This window comes from Falco rusticolus, chromosome Z, assembly GCF_015220075.1.
Source record: "Falco rusticolus isolate bFalRus1 chromosome Z, bFalRus1.pri, whole genome shotgun sequence".
Classification (NCBI taxonomy): Eukaryota; Metazoa; Chordata; class Aves; order Falconiformes; family Falconidae; genus Falco; species Falco rusticolus.
Window position 1 is genome coordinate 65362827 of NC_051210.1, and position 17402 is coordinate 65380228.

Below are 17402 nucleotides of genomic sequence, written 5' to 3' on the forward strand. Positions count from 1 at the left end.
TAAGGAGAACCTGGGGAACTACAGTCATCAGTCTCACCCCTGTGCCTGGCAAGATCATGCAGTGGATCCTCCTGGCAACTGTGCTAAGGCACATGGAAAATAAGGAGGTGATTGGTGACAGTCAGCATGGCTTCACTAAGGACGAATCATGCCTGACAGATTTGGTGGCCTTCTGTGATGGGGTTACAGCATTGGTGGGTGAGGGAAGAGCAACTGATGTCATCTGCCTGGACTTATGCAAAGCATCTGACACTGTCCTGTACAACATTCTTGTCTGTAAACTGGAGACATGGATTTGACGGATGGACCACTCGATGGAAAAGGAATTGGCTGGATGATCACACTCAAAATTGAGTTGCAGTCAATGGCTCAACGTCCAAGTGGAGACCAGTGAGGACTGGCACTCCTCAGAGATCAGTATTGATACCGGTGCTCATCAACACATTTGTTGGCAACATGGCCAGCAGGACTGAGTGCACCCTCAGCAATTCACTGATGACACCAAGCTGTGTGGTGCCGTTGACATGCTGGAAGGAAGGGATGCCATCCAGAGGGACCTTGGCAGGCTGGAGAGGTGGGCCTGTGTGAACTTCATGAAGTTCAGGAAGGCCAAGTGCAAGGTCGTGCACCTGGGTCAGGGTACACGATACACAGGCTGGGTGGAGAATGGATTGAGAGCAGCCCTGAGGAGAAGGGCTCAGGGGTGCTGGTGCACAGGAAGCTCAGCATGGCCCAGGAACAACTTGCAGCCCAGAAAGCCAGCCAAATCCTGGTCTGCATCAAAAGAAGTGTGACCAGCAGGTCAAGGGAGGTGATTCTCCCCCTCTACTCTGATTTTGTGAGACTCCACCTGGAGTACTGCATTCAGCTCTGGGGCCCTCAACGTAAGAAGGACATGGAGTGAGTCCAGAGGAGGGGGACAAAGATGATCAGAGGGCTGGAGTAGGCTGAGAGAGTTGGGTTTGTTCAGCTTGGAGAAGAGAAGGCTCTGTGGTGACCTTATAGCAGCCTTCCAGTACCTAAAGGGGGCCTGCAAGAAAGCTGGAGAGGGACATTTTTACAAGGACATGTAGTGATGGACAAAGGCTTTAAACTGAAGGACGATTGATTTAAATTAGATATTAGGAATAAATTCTTCACTGTGAAGATAGTGGGGCACTTGAACAGGCTGGCCAGAGAAGCTGTGGTTGCCCCGTCCCTGGGAGTGTTCAAGGCCAGGCTGGATGGGGCTTTGAGCAACCTGGTCTGGTGGGAAGGTGTCCCTGCCCCTGGCAAGGGGACTGGAACTAGGTTGACCTTTAAGGTCCCTTCCAACCTAAACTATTCTATGATTCTGTGATTCTATGATTCTGTAGAGTTTACTTCTTTAGTTAAGGCCACTCGGAGATACATACCTTCTTAGGGTTTCTTTAGCAGGTTTGTGCATTTTTAGTTTCCTATTTACAATAAGCACTGCACTAACAGTTTTACACATGGGCTGCAGACTGTTGTTAGGTCCAAAAATGTAGAATTGGAGAAGGAAACAAGGATACCTTAAAACACTAGGACGGGTTTTTGAATAGAGATTTTTTAAAAAGGAACACTAGAGTTGTTCCGTGTTTCTAATAGAACCTGATACAGTTTGTGGCATCATGGTAATGCATTGCGGCAACAAGAGTAACAACTCAGTTAGTAAACTACAGATTAGTTGAGTAAAGTTACTGATGTGAAATTCAACTGATTTGTGTGTTCACATCACGATTGCAGTGGTCTCACAGTTACTTATTCTTTGTCATCTTCTACCACTGCCTTTGAGTTGATTCAGCTGTCTAGCTGAACTGAAATTAATCTCACACAATAATAAGCAGAATAAACAGCTAGGCTAGTGTATTCTGTGTATGTTTGGCAGAGGTATGCTCAAAATCCAGTATTCCCCTTCTCCACCCCCAAGCCCATAGCTAATCATCAAATCTGTTCGTTCATTTTCCCATAACTGCTGAAGGTCATTCCTTCCTAATCTCAGTCACGCATTCAGAACCCTATTTCAAGATCTGAATGCCAAGAAACAAGTGAAAGGCTGTATAAAACAGTTTCTGCAGCTTGGTAGTGTCACCAAGAAAAAGTATTTGTCCTTTCTGGCTGAGTCTTCAAATCCAGGCAGTTTTTGCTGAGTATGACTGCGTGCAAGACCAAAGCAGATGCTTTGAGAATGAACTGGATTATCTCTGTAATTCCCTAACAATCCTGACTACTGCAGCGTAAGTACAAACTTAAAGATAGATGTAAGTAGTTCTGAAACAGTGCTATCCATACTATTTATTTTCCTCCATCATTGCATTTACTTTTAGGCACATTTTTTTGACTAACAAACTGCTTTTGTCTCCAGTGTAAAAATTTGGATTTCAAAGCACTGGATGATTAGCAGCTGCATTAATGACCTAATTTATTTTGTACAGCATTATGCTTAATGCTGTCTGTAAGTACAAGTGATACTCAAGCATGTGCTGCTCAGTCAGTAGATAGACCACAATGTTTGGTCTTGCTCTGTTGCAAGCATGGAAACATGGTTTTAACCTGAATTGCCCCAGAAGACAGTCTTTAATGTTCACATGGCCTCATATCTGCGCTCACATGGCCTCATATCTGCGCTGTCTTCCTGAGAATGCAGGACGAAATTTGCCCAAACTACGGTTCACTAACAAACCCACATAAAGTGGAAACCAGCCTATGTCTACAAAATCAGGTTTTAAACACCTTGAAGTTCAAGTCCAAGATCTATTAAGCAGTCCTTGTGTAAAATGAATTATAGCTTGACACGTGTGCCACAGGTCACTAAGTGGAGCACCTGGTAGTCTGATTATTTTGGCAGTGTCACTGGTTCTGCTAGGAGATAGGCAAAGCTTGCAGCTAATGCATACAAATTCAGCTACTACTGATAGTTGCAGTGATGAGGGAGACAGTTCGGAAAGAGATTCTGAATCTGTTGGTTTGCTTTATTAGTGAGATTGAAGTAGTAGATGGAAAACAAGCCCAAAAGTCTCTTGCACTCCCAATTCTTATCAGTAGTGCATCACGCTAATTAGGTATTGAAGATGCAATGAAGTCAGCCCTAGGGGTGGCGTATTCTCTCAGCCTGGATGAACCTTTCATTGATTGCCTGGGGTGTGTTCACCTTGCTGACTTTATAGCACTTTAAAAAAGTCTGGTTTAAATATGTTTGCATGAAGCTCTCTGTGGTTTGATCTGTAAGTGTTTGTGAGCCTCTGATGAGTGTTTTGCTATATGGCTGGATGCTTTCCAGAAGCTGAGCTAGCTCAGGGATCTCTAATTGCTGTTAGCATGCTGAAGAGTACATACATCATTGTATGATACCAACAAAGATGGTGCTGTAATGATGTTACACATTGGTGAATTCGGGTATTAAAAGTAGAAGAAGCAGAGCAATGCTATTCCCATGGAGACAATAAAACCCCCTTTTTCATAGATGCAGTAATGTGTATGATAACACAAGAAGTTGCTCTGCCTTTCTTTATGCCCTGGTTTATAAGCAGAATCTTTTAAACATCTACAGATGTCATTTTTCCTCTGGTAGCATGAGTAACATTTTAACAACGAAAGATTCTGATAAAGCAAATGATTCCTTCCCCCCATCTCCCTGTTCAGGGACAATCAATTACTGCCTTAAAAATGCTTTCCAGCTAAACTGTTAAGAAGCAGAAAAGCTTGTATGTGTAGATCCTAAATTAACCTAATAATCTTTGATGGTTGGGGTCTCTCAAGAAATTTTGCTGGGCATGTGTTGTATAGTAATCACTGTCATCTTGCATTTTGTACTTTGTGATTAAATATCTGCATTGCCTATGGTCAAAGATAAAACAGATTGTCCCATTTCGACGTGGAGGTTCGTGTTTCTGCAGTTGACTCCACAGTACTGTATGCCCTCTGCCTTTTGGCACTGTTTGTTTCAAAGAAGTTATTAACACTTTTTTTCCTCCCTTAGAGTTTAGAATTCTGTTCCCTCAGCTTACAGGGGTTCTGACACTTGCCTTCTTCATCCACAATTGTGTCATCACACTTCTTCAAAATAACAAGAATCAGGAAAATAATGTAAGTAATTTCACAAAACTGTGCTGATTTTTATCTAGATTGCTTGCTTCTTTTGAAGTCAATCCAGGGACTGTAGTAGCTTCAGAAAATGTAACTTGCTCTTGTGATCTGATAAGAAACCAGTTACACATACTTATAACAGATGCATTTCAAATTTATTCAAATGAAAGCTTATTTGTGGTCAGGCTGGTATTAAATGGCCAAATTACACACAAGAGGCAGAAGGCTTGGCAGTGTTGTATGACTAGAAAACCTGACCAATTTTAGAATGAAAAATGCTGGAAAATATTGGGCATAGGACTGATTTTAGCAGAGTTCTGAAAAATAGTGCTGGGGTCTAGATAATACTTTTTCTCAGTTGCTTCAGTAGTTTTGTGTCACAATCCAAGCCAAGGTTCATAGAGAAACCTGACCCTATTTAGAGAATCCTCAAGAGTTGAAGCCTGGATCTGGAACCTTTGTGATATGTAGCCCTTGGACTGGTCCTTTGCCCTTGAAAAAATTATGCGCTGCTCATCCAGATAGAACTGCATTCTTTCTTAATATCTTCCCATTATAAAATACAAAATGGAGTGAACATAATACAGAGTTAGAGCCCTAGAGTACATTTTTACTGTAATTATTTTGATTATTTAACTTTTGCCTCCCCACTTTCCAGGATTCTTGTCCCACTTCATTAAAATGACAGAATTGCATCCGAGTGGGTTTTGAATGTCTCCAGAGAGCGAGACTCCACAACCTATCTGGGCAGCCTGTTCCAGTGCTTGGTCACCCTCAAAGTAAAGTTGTTGGAACTTCTTGTCTTGCAGTTTGTGCCCATTGCCCCTTGTCGTGTTGCTGGGCACTACTGAGAAGAGCCTGGCTCCATCCTCTTGACACCCATCCTTACGATATTTGTGTGCATTGGTAAGATCCCTTCTGTCCACTCATCCGGGCCACACTTTCTGAGCTTACCTATGAGGATGTTATGGTACACAGTGCCAAAAGCCTTGCTGAAGTCAAGGTAGACAACATTTGCTGCTCTCCCCTTCTCTACCCAGCCAGTCATTCCATCATAGATGGCTGTCAGGTTGGTCAGGCATGATTTGCCCTTGGTGAATCCATGCTGGCTGTTCCTGATGACCTTTTCCTCCACATGCTTTGATATGACCTCCAGGATGAGCTATTCGATCAGCTTTCCAGGGATGGAGGTGAGGCTGACTGGCCTGTAGTTTCCTGGGTTCTTCTCATTGACCTTCTTGAAGGCTGGAGTGACATTGGCTTTCCTCTAGTCCTCAGACATGTCTCCTGTCCTCCATGACCTTTCAAAGGTGATGGAGAGTGGCTTAGCAATAACATCTGCCAGCTCCCTCAGCACTCCAGAGTGAATCCCATCGGGGCCCATGGATTTGTGGGTGTTAAATTTTCTTAAGTGATCTCTAACATGATCCTTCTTGACTAAGGGAATGTCTTCCTTTTCCCAGATTTCCTCTCTTGCCGCCAGGGTCTGGGATTCCTGAGGGCTGGCCTTGGCAGTGGAGACTGAAGCAAAGAAGGCATTCAGTAACTCCACCTTCTCTGTGTCCTTCATCACCGGTGCTCCCACCTCATTCAGCAGCAGGCCAACATTTTCCCCAGTCATGCTTTTCCTGCTGATGTACGTGAAGAAGCCCTTCTTGTTGTCCTTGACCTCCCTCACCAGATTTAATTCCAAGTGGACCTTATCCTTCCTTGTCACCTCCCTGTATGTTCTCACCATATCCCTATATTCCTCCCAAGTGGCCTGTCCCTTTTCCACATCCCATAAACTTCCTTCTTCTGTCTGAGTTTTGCCAGAAGCTCCTTGCTCATCCATGCAGGCCTCCTGCCCCTTTGCATGATTTCTTATTCATAGGGATGCACTGATCTTGGGTTTGGAGGAAGTGATGCTTGAATATTAGCCAGTGCTCTTGTACACCCCTACCTTCTAGGGCCCTAACCCATGGGAATCCTCTAAGCAGGTCCTTGAAGAGGCCAAAGTTAGCTCTCCTGAAGTCCAGGATTGTAGTCCTACTTATCGCCCTGCTTCCTTCACACAGGATCCTGAACGCCACTGTCTCATGGTCCCTGCAGCGAAGGCTGCCCCCAGCCTTCGTATCCTCAACCAATCCTCTTTTGTGAATACAAGGTCCAGGAGCTTATCTTGCTTGTTGGCTCCTCTGTCACCTGTGTCAAAAAGTTACCGCTAATGCTCTGCAGGAGCCTCCTGGACTGTGTGAGCCTAGCTGTGTTGTCTTTTCAGCAGATATCAGGGAGGTGGAAGTCCCCCATGAGAACCAGGGACTGTGATTGTGAGGCTGTCTCCAATTGTCTGTAGAAGGCCTCATTGACTTCCTCTTCCTGATCAGGTGGCCTGTAGCAAACACCCACAACAGTGTCACCCATGTTGCCCTGCCCCTTAGTTTCTACTGGTAAGCTCTGGACTCATTCTGCATCCGCCCCTGGGGACAGCTCGATACATTGTGGTTGCTCCTCACAGAAAGAGCAACTCCACAACCTCTCCGTGCTGCCCTGTCTTTCCTAAAAAGTACATAGCCATCCATGGTGGCTTCTCAGTCATGTGAGCTATCCCACCGTGTCTCTGTAATTGCAATGAGATCATGGCCTTTATCTGTAAATAATCTTAGCTATAAAGGTAACTACAATAACATACAAAGATTTTACAATAATAGCTGTATGAAAAAATGATACAGAATCACAGAATCCAAGAATGGTTGAGGTTGGAAGGGACCTCAGCTGTCATCTTGTCCAGCTGGCTCCACCCAGTTACCTACACAACACATCAGGTAGAATATACTTGATTATTCAGAGGTGGTCATGCACCAATGCAGTGAAATGACCTTTTACTTTAGTAATCTGCACAGTTAGTTTTTTGTCCCTGTGAACCCAGGCCAGCTTGTGAGTGACCACCTCTGCAAAGGAGTCATTAATCCTCCTCCAGGAAAGATTCTTGGGGTTTATGGTCATCTCTGAAAATAGTTTAAAAACTAAAGAGAGTGTTAGTAAATCTCTGGAGAAAGAAAACAAAGTTTCTTCTCAGTTTTCTTAAGAAAATTTTATGATATGGAAAAGGGCAAGATTTTTCTTTCTCTTTAGCTGTGGCTTTCAAATTCTAAAGGCAGGATCACTCCACAATCAGCTCTGTATGCATGGGAGGCCTAATACTTCCATGCCACCTTTAAGATATTTCCTGTGGCTTTCCCCGCTTCATTTACATGAGAGCAAGCCATCAGTAGCACCTGAAATCTTCTCGGCTTGATTTTCTTGTGTTAAGGAGGCAGAAACCACTGCCTGCATTTGAATCAGCTTTTCTGAATGTCCTCCCTGGAGCTTATGTTGAATTTCCAAGTCAACCCTAGTGTGGATCCCAAGCCCTGGGCAAGACTGTCACATTCCAGAAGGGTGTTCAGATTGCATGGAAAAGTTTGTAATGGGAAACCAAATCTGTGCATAGTTCTTCTTCTAGGAGTTTTGTTTGGCTAGAGATTTCCTTCCCTGTTTGTAGCTGTACAGCAGCCTTTCACCTAAGTCTCAAAGTGCTTTGCAAATGTTAATGAAGCACTGATGCTCTTGAAGAGCTAACAGTTTTGTGATTAATTCACTAAGCTGCTGGACTAAGTGGGAGGTTTACATATGTATATAGGTCTCTGTCTTAAGTCAGGGTGTTAAGAGTATTTTTTCCTATGTATTTATATCAAGAAGATGCTTTCTTACATCAGTATTTCATGGATCAACCTGTTAACATGTCACTTCAATCAGAGTTCTGTGAAAAGCCTACAGAACTTGGCAAGCTGGAAAAGTACTATTTTAGTTATGAACAAAACTTGCTGAAACTAGTGGTCACAAGAACAACTCTTTGGGGAGGTGTAAAAAAGAAAGAGAAACAGTAACATTCCTTTTATGGAGTCAGAAATCCAAACCCATAGCAGTTTCCATTCTGGTCACAGGCGTGTATCACTGCCCAAAGTTAAAACACACATGGGGGGAGGATTCCTCTGGCTGATATTCCAGTATGGGGTGGATGATGTGAGAAGAGCAGTGCACTAGAGTACACCAAATGTCAGCAGCACAGCCAAGCCCTAAGAGCAGTGTTAAAACTTGAGCTCCCTGTTCCCATCTCCCACTGCTGCGCCCTGGTATTTTATCAGTGGTTTTGTGTACTGCACAATCAACTGGTTTGGAAACGGATTGCACAGAAAACTGACCTGGCCACAAAATGTGATTAGTTGGAGTTTTTGTTTGGGTTTCTTTTTTTGTGATTCACATCTGTGATCTGGTTCCCTGAGCAGCTGTACGGATGCTACACAAGCCCAGAGCATGATCTACAGGCATGAATATGGTAGTGCTGTCTCCTAACAATCGTTTGTGGACCTACCTGGAGGAAAGGCTGAGAGTGGAGAGATGGTTTTTGCCCAGGTGGTAACTGCAGAAGGCATAGAGCTGTGGATGGTTCTTATTTTCTGCAATACTGAAACAGTTTCTGTTGATGCTGCCCTGCCACTGGTTTCTTTTTCCAGCCAAAATTATGTACAGTGTCACGCATCTTGGTGAAGTACTTTTTTGTCACCCAGTTGAATGTTATCACTTGCCCTTAATGCACACAACTTGAACAGGTGAAGTCTGTTTATGATAGGGATCAGAGTCCTGTTACATATTGTAGAGGCAGCATCTCTCTTTTGAGAAGTGACCAATCTGAAATGGGATGATCAAAAGGTACTATTTCTAATGTGGTAATAATTACTAAGCACTGATACAGGCTTATCCATCCAAGAAACAACTCTACAAACTAGCTTTCACTGTGATACTGAGTTAAAAAAGAACTATTTTCCCTATGGCATGCAAAAGTGAAAACATGACCTGGAAGTTGCCTGTTCTTTTCAGCATTACATTGGAAGTATCTGTAGAGCACAGACACTTCACTGTGCTGCATCCAGTTCTGTGCCACAGGTCCAGCCAGCATCTGGATAGTAAACTATAGATGCGATATAGCATCTTGCACTTTCAGAGTTTTTGTTGTTAGCTTCATCCAATTTACCAGACTCATTCTTTTGCTAGGAGGCAGATTTCTCCTTTCATTCTGCTGCTGCTGCTGGCAGCCTCAGTCAGCCGATATTCTTCTTCCAGAGGCACTTTTAACACTTTGTTGTGTGCATCTGACCAGAAAAGCCCCTGGTCAGCAATAACTGCAGCTAACACTTGTTCTCCAAGTTCCATCCCAAAATCTGCCAGTTGTTTCAGGTGTACTTGACAAGGGCTTGGCAGGTGGCAAGCTTTGGTCCTTACAGACTGTGACCTGCGTGTTATCTTTGATGCTTCCCTTGCATTCTGATCCCCTAAATACTTCCTTCTTTCAACCATTTTTTTCTACATTTGATTCTTAGATTATAAACTCTCGGTGGGAGGACTGCCCCATTCTTTATGCTTAGGCAGTTTCCACCACAGTCATGTCCAATTTGAGTAGAAACTTCTTAATATAAAAATTAAAATAGACAAATGCGATTATTAACATTAATCCTTTTATCTCTCTCCATGTGTTCTTTGGTTTTATCTGGTATTGTGTTGTCTAAGCAGCATTTATAGTCAAGGTCTTTAGGGAGTGAACCCAGGTCTCCTGAAGAGTAATGAACATTAATCAAAAGATGTTCCTGTTACATACACAAACATACACTCTTGTACAAAGATAACCATCTTATATACAGAAGCAGATGTTTGCAAGGGAGATGACATGTTTCAGAAAATAAATTCAGGTTTTCAGGTTGTCTTTATGTCTTGTTGCTTATGGAAATCAAAATCTGGGTGTTCTTTGTATGGTGAGAGCACCTGAAGAAAAAGGTCTATTGTGTTATGTTCTATGAAAATACATTATCAGAATTATCTCAGCACTTAGTTTCAGTACAGATTAAAGTGTGCACCCTCAGGAATTGTCGGAACATGGACAGGTTAGTATAGTCGGAGGTAATAGCACAACAGTTATCTATCCTTAATTAAGTCTAGTCCAAAGGAAACAGTAAGAATTTTGTTTCCAATTGCTTGTCCTCACAACTGCAAGAACTTGTCACAGCAAAAATAGTTTTACAGTTGCTTCTAGAGCTTATGTGAGGGCTGAGTGTAAATAACAACTGGGATTTATGCATGAGGAATACACCTAAAATACCAAATTTCAAGCAAGTGAAAACAGGTTTTTACAGATGATGTGCCTCAAGAGGGTCTTGTGTGCATTTTGAAAAATTTGAAGATGTAGCTGTTATATAAAAACCTGTACAGCTTCTCATGTCACTGAGGAGAGATTCTGGGCATCATTTAAAGAAAACGCTATTGCTCAACATCTTACAGAAGTTGATAGTCCTTACTCAGTGACCAGTGCAAGGGGGGTGAGGACCAGAGAAGCATCTTCCAGCTGCATGTAACTGGACAGCAGGAGGAAGTTTGCAGCTGGAAGCGTGCAGCTGTCTAGGGGCACGAGGGCCACACTGGGTTAAGCTTCAACAGTGCATTGTTGTCTGATGAGATGTATCATTGGCCTTTTGCAGGCTGATGGGGAAAAGGCATCAATCTTCTACCCCAAAAGCACTAGCAACATGAACAGGAGATTCCAGTTCCTTCACTAAAAACTGTCTGCCTTCTGAACTTTGCTTGAAAATGGTAATCTAGCATTATACACTTTCTTCAGGGACCGCCTTGCTCTCGGAAGACCCCAGAAATGTATAGGATGTGCTTCTTTTGTCAAGGAGATAGGGAAATATTTCCATACACAGATGTGAGCAAGTTTTGCCCACGCAGTGAGCTAGCTCAAGGCCATAATTATGATACTGGTCTGGAAGCCATATGGTCCTAATAATTTGGTGCTGTGCCTGAGCTAATAAAACTCACTTCTCAGTCATACAAAAATAGCGTCATGTATTGAAGCTTTACTAGTAATCCTTTAAGAAGCCTGATTATTAGCAACAGCTGAACAAATGGTTTGCTGTAAGGTAATGAGTGTTTTGTAGAGTAACATAAGCTTTTACAGAATATAGTTAGTTAATAACAAGAAACAAATGGTTTCCCACTTTATTAAAAATAAAAAAGAATTAATGTAAAAGAACAACCCACTAAGTTTATTGCTATGAGGTTACTCTGATGTATATGTGGATTCCACAGTTTCATAAAGTACTTGAGTAAATTTGCTGCTTATTTCCCAATATAAATATTGCTAAAAGCTTTTAATTATTTTTATGTAGTTGAAAATCTCTTTATATATTAGTTACTTTATAAATTTAGTAAAAAATTTCAGAAGTGAACTCTGAAGTTAAGATTTAAATCCATATTTAGGTATATGTAATATAGTTAAATATGGATTTATGACCCTAGCTTTAGCATTTTCTCCTGGAAATCTGTGACTATTATTTAGTGCATCTGCCTGAGGTGGTTTTAGAAATTCAGTCATAAAGCAGATAGGCAATTTTAAATGAAAGAGTTATTATAAAATACAATGCTAAAGCTAAACGACATATATACCTCTGCCTTTGTGTTTTGTTTGAGTTTTATTTTTATTTTTTGTTTGATGTAGTGGTCTATTGGCTATGTCTTCCATTATCATGCCATCCATATAAAAGCCTGACATGCTAGTTTCTGGTTTGGAGCCAGTTTGTGTGGATCATCCTCTTAGGTTTCAAAGCAGCATCTTTAAAAATGTCCTTTGCATTATATCTGCAGTTGAGTAGGCTGATGTCTGTAATTGTATGCTTTTAGTCCTGACAAGAAATATGGGATTGATGGGCTTTATGTCTTTTAACAGCTGTCTCCGTGTCCCAAGGCTCTTAGCAGGATTTGTGAATGTAGGAAAGTAGAGGGATTTGCTTGTTTGTTAGTTTTAGAAGCTAATGTAGGTTTGTGCATACAGCAATAACATGCTACATCTATTGGCATATCTGTTTCTTTGTGCCTTTTCTGTATGTAGGGAAGATATATAACACTTGTTTAGCTCCACTTTGGGGTATGTTCTTGCAGCTTTCTGATCTGATCCAGGACCAGTCCCGACTCAATTATTGTAATAAGTATAAAATTAATATTAATAAATATAAAAGTATCAGTAATAAATGGAATAGAATTCTCATGAGGTTTTGCTTTTTGCCTGTTCTGGTGTGTCAGTGTTGGCCAAAATAAGATTTTATTTTTCCTCAGGTGAGAGACCTCTCTATTGCGTACTTCCTGGTGGGGTTAACGTATCTGTATGTGGGAATGATAATTTTTGCATCTTTTCCTTCTCCACCACTATCCAAAGAATGCATTGAACAGGTGAGATATTTTACTGCAGTAAATTTAATCCTTTATTAAATATGTATTAAAAAAAGAACTGCTACTGATTCTTTGCTTCATGACTCACCCTGGGAGACACATCTGTCCTTGACTCTGGTCAGGTGGCTAAAGCCTCATGGGCACTACCACAAGCAGATGAGTAATGCTTGTGTTATCTTACTTATAGTCATGTCTGGTTGCCAGCAGTTCTGTAAAAAACAGTTAATAAATACTCTGTGAAAGTGATGAAGGGACCAAAATGAACAAGTGAACAGTTGAGGTTTTAATGTCTTTAGCTTCTTTAATCCTGAAAAGTTTGTTTAGTTGTGTGTGCAGTGACCAACGCTACTCATTGGAATGGTTTCAGGTTCTTCAGAAAAAGAAATACCATGCAAATGCAAGCTTGTTTAGATAGGAGTCCTCGCTATGGGTAGGCTTGGAGGCTAACTGTATGGTGAGCCTTGCCAGCAGAGTTCTTCAGATAATAACACCACATGAAACACCCTGTGAAGGCTATTAAACTGTTTGCTTATAGGCAAGGCCGATTCCCACATTCTAAATTACTTCAAAGATAGGAGTTATCAACTAGTGATCCATTTTACACCAGATGGTCCGTGTCTCTTGCATAATATTTAGCAACAAATCAGCATTTAAAGACTAACTCTGACTGTATGTTAGTTAAAATGAGTACCACTGTTGAACCATTAAATGATTTTTTTAACCATTTGAAATAACCTCATGGGATGAAAGCCACAGTTTAAGAGTAGGTGACAAGTGATTTTTTTCCCATTTATTTTCTGTGGGTATCCTAGGTACTTACAGAGTCATTTGTGTATTTCCATGATACTTAATTCTTATACTTCTTTTTCAGATGTTCCCACTTGTATTATATGATCCCTTCCTCATTTATATATGATCCAGTTTTACTGATTAAATAATTGGTTTTAATATCTAAATGTGATATGACAGATAATGGGAGCATATGTATCCATCTGCCTAGAAAATCAAGTGGTGCTTCCACAGCCTTTATTATTTGAGGATGTTCAGAAGATTAGAAAATAACTTCATCTTTAATGCTAACATGAAAGCTGACATCAGCCCTGTCGTATTAAAAAATCAGTTGGTATTTTATAGGAAGGCAATTGTAAAAGAGAGAGGGTATTTCTTGTTATGGAGTTCAATTAGCATTTGCAGGTGCTTGGTATTTATCCCTGTCTTCCACACAGCTATTAAAAATCAGCAGATACATGTAATCAAGCCACCATTGCTAAGTGTAATGTTATTCCTGTGTTTAGAATTTTCTAGATAACTTTCCCAGTGATGACATCATGTCATTCGTTGCAAGAATATTCCTGCTGTTCCAGATGATGACTGTATACCCACTGTTAGGCTATCTGGCACGAGTTCAGCTGTTAAGACAATTTTTTGGAAATGCTTACCCAAGGTAAGAAGGCTACTCCTTGACAAGAGCTTGGTGGACCTTGCTTAAGTGGCCTTCCATTGTCAGAAATCTGGCTGAGCTTTTGGGGATTTCCTTTGCTGCATTTCTTTTGTTTTTATTATTTTTTTTATTTTTAATTACCGTTGCGGTACATTTCAAAAGCTAATTTCATGATGTTTGTGAAGTCAGGGAGTGAATAGGCATGCAAAATAAACTTGCCTGCAGATGAGGACTGCTACAGCTTGGCAGAGCAGAATCAGGGTAGTCTTTTGGTTTAGCTCTTCATTTTGTCAATAAACAGGAATTTTGTCAACACAGTTCTTTTTGTGTTACGCATTTATATGGGGGGGGAAATAAGTTGTACAGGAAAAAAATTTTGTTCAGCAGCATTTCATCAAGTACTCTTTAAGCTGTAAAGGACACCCACTCTGGATATTAGTCTTCCAGGGTGCCATATGTGTTTTGTTCGTGCATAATTAGTAATCATCCATCTGTTTTTAAACAGAGCTGATAGCTAAGTGAGTTGTTAGCTGTGTTATCTAGGCTGCTGCTATGCTTACAAAAATAGTTTTTCACATGCTAATTTCAGAGATGAGCCACACCCCTGCATTTGTACACTCTCTGTACTCCAGGGAAGAGCTAATCTAGATTTCCATTTTAGGTGTTGGGTTTTTTTTACATAAAACCTAGGACATTTATTTTTAGAGTATTGTCTGAATTTGTCACAGCTGAGAAGTTGGCATTGATGTCCGAGTTTCTTATTTTATGTTGTGAATTACTGTTGATGGAGGAAAGGAAAAAAATATCCCCAGAAGAAATGTGTATTTCCTCTGTGGCATCAGCAGTAGCGTACAGGTCTGGGAAGACATTTTTGCAAGTTTCAGGTTTCTTCTGGGTCCTAAAATAGCTATGAGGAGGTCTAGAAATTGGATGCCTAAAATTAGGCAGTGAAATAAGCGCCTGCTTTTTTTAATGCTAAATTGTATGCAGTTCAGCTCTGAGGAGATTTTTAGGAACTGCTGCAACTTGCTGTTGGAAGCAAGGCCATTGATTTAAGTGCTAAACATGGATTTCACAGTCACTGGGAAACAGCCATGTCCTTTATATTATGTGGATGTGCCTCTTCCTATCTCCTCCCTCCAGTTACTCCCTGACCAGAATGGTTTTCATTTCCCTCATGCCCTCTCCTAGAACCTACAGCTTCATACCAGTCTCTTCTCAGGTTAATTCCAGCTTGCTGTTTTAAGCCTTTGTGGTATGACAAATGTGATGATGCAAGTACTTGCTTGGTTCTTGTCTCCAGGATGTCCTGTGGGTAGCTTCACTCATTTTTTTTTTTTATTTATTTCTCCTTATAGAGAGGTATTTAAAGTTTCTGAGAAGTCAAAAATGGTTTCTAGGAAGCGTCTTAAATTGCTCCAACCTATAGTGATAAGGTAGCACGTTCTGGCTGGCTGTGTCTCCTCCCTCTGTAGTACCCCCAGGTATCTCAAATACCTCACAAAAATCGCTCAGTTAACCTCCAGGCTGTGGCTTCTGTGCATTAACCATATTATAACTAAGCTCAGCCCTTAATTTTTTTTATGCAGTGGGGACTAACTGAAGACTGTTAGCAAGCACAGGATCTGTCTCTGGGTGGATAGTAAAGATGTACTACCTGATTGTGAAATCTGTCTTTTGGTGACTAGTTCTCACTGATGAAGGTCCTTCAGTAGCACTGGAGCTATATCCCCTTCCTAGGAAAAATTTCAGTATTCTGAGTTTTTCCCAGAGCTGCTTTTGTGGGGAAGCATTTTGCAAGTACAAAGAAGTAGTTCTTACTGACATAAACTGATGTCTCACTGGAGAGCCTGTTGATCCATTCCAAAGAACCTACCTGGAAATACCATGGCCTTTGCGTAGGAAAATGAGCACTCTACTAGTAGTTGTTTATACTTGAATTCTTTTATTGAAATCTTCAATGTCTGGGGCTAACAATTCTCAGGCAGTAAGACTGACCTGCAGAGACTCAAGCTTTAGCTCTCAGATTTGTGCATAAGGTGTATATATGGAGGGGGATATTCCCAGTCACTTGACTGGAGAAAATGTCTATGTAAGTAATGAACCAAAAGGATAAAGTAGGAGAAAAAGAGCAGAACAGAAAGTGGAGTTCTGTGCAGTTCTTCTAGAAGAATTTTGGAAAAAAAACCCAGCAGTTTCAAGTCTTATATTTTTGTGATTGATTTGTATGATTACATTATTTTTCTACCTTTTCCCATTTTTATTTTCAGGTTGTGGAAGTGAGGTTTAGGGGTGTGCACTGATGGTATATCCATCCATTTATGCAGCACATTGGGTAGTATAGTATGCTGAATTCATATTGATTGTGCGTTTGATGGTCTCTGTTGGCAACCTAGCCTTGTTTAACCCTGTTATACAATGTGCTAAATCACATGTATTTCCATAGGGGCATCCTTCCTATATTAAGTTTCCTTTGCAGCTGAGAGAATGTTACAAATGTCCAATTATATATTTTTTTAAAAAAATACCTCCTTTGGTCCAGGTCCCCATTGTAAATCTTTTTTAAGCCCTGGGTTGTTCCGTATGGAGGTGCTGCAGGTTTTGCATGAACTGGAAGCTTCCTGATACTAAAAGCCAAGCTTCTTCATATGAACAGTTGTTTGCAGGTGTGAGTTATAGAATGGTTTGGGTTGGAAGGGAACTTAAAGATCACCTAGTTCCAACCCCCTGCCATGGGCAGGGACACCTTCCGCTAGACCAGGTTGCTCAAAGCCCCATCCAGCCTGGCCTTGGACACTTCCAGGGAAGGGGTGTCCACAGCTGCTCTGGGCAACCTGTGCCAGTGTCTCACCATCCTCACAGTAAGGAATTTCCTCCTGCTGTGTAATGTAATTCTGTTCTCCTTCAGTTTAAAGCCATTACCCTGTGTCCTATCACTGCTTGCCCTTGTAAAAAGTCCCTCTCCAGGTATCCATGTGGATACCTGCTGCTGCTGCTATTGATGGAGTTAATGGATAACCATTAAGTTATTAGCTGGTGCACTTGGAGTCCTGGTTGCATGTTAAAGCTGGCTGATGACTGAATAGCTTAATTACATACATGCCTACAGGGCTCCAGATAATTCTTATTTCCTAGCAGTTACTGTATTGCTAGATCAATTTGATTCTTTGCTTTAACTCCTTTTTCTTTACTGTTTCTCTGTCACTGGATATGATGAAGCACCAAGGTATTTGCTGTTTTATAGTTCTTAGTCTTGACAATTAGTCTAATCCAATGCAGTTTCTACCAAAAGCATCATCAAGCATCATCTTGTTCCACATCCTGGCTTTTGCTGGTGGGCCAGGGATTATAACTGGATTATAACGAGGAATCCTTTCCTCAACTTCAGGAGAGCTTTTCTTGTCTGAAGACTGATCCCCATGTCCTTTGTCCCACACTTGTTAGATACTTTGCAGTGCTGTTTTCTACTAAGTGCTTTGCTGTGCTTATCCATAGTGTATCCTACTAACCTCTAGGTTAGCTCACCCTTTCCAAGTTTAAAAGTTTAAGCAGATGATACTAACTGTTTCTTCTCCCTGGT

At 41.2% G+C, this 17402-nt stretch overlaps 1 protein-coding gene across 6 annotated transcripts in view; it reads left to right on the plus strand.

The window, feature by feature from the left end:
* Positions 1-17402, plus strand: part of SLC38A9 (solute carrier family 38 member 9) — a 53856-nt gene that overhangs the window by 29560 nt on the left and 6894 nt on the right. For all 6 annotated transcript variants that reach the window (XM_037373372.1, XM_037373370.1, XM_037373371.1 and 3 more), the window contains 3 exons: positions 3980-4086; positions 12268-12381; positions 13677-13825. In XM_037373372.1, the coding sequence (XP_037229269.1) occupies positions 3980-4086; positions 12268-12381; positions 13677-13825 (370 nt within the window). The remainder of the gene's footprint in view (positions 1-3979; positions 4087-12267; positions 12382-13676; positions 13826-17402) is intronic.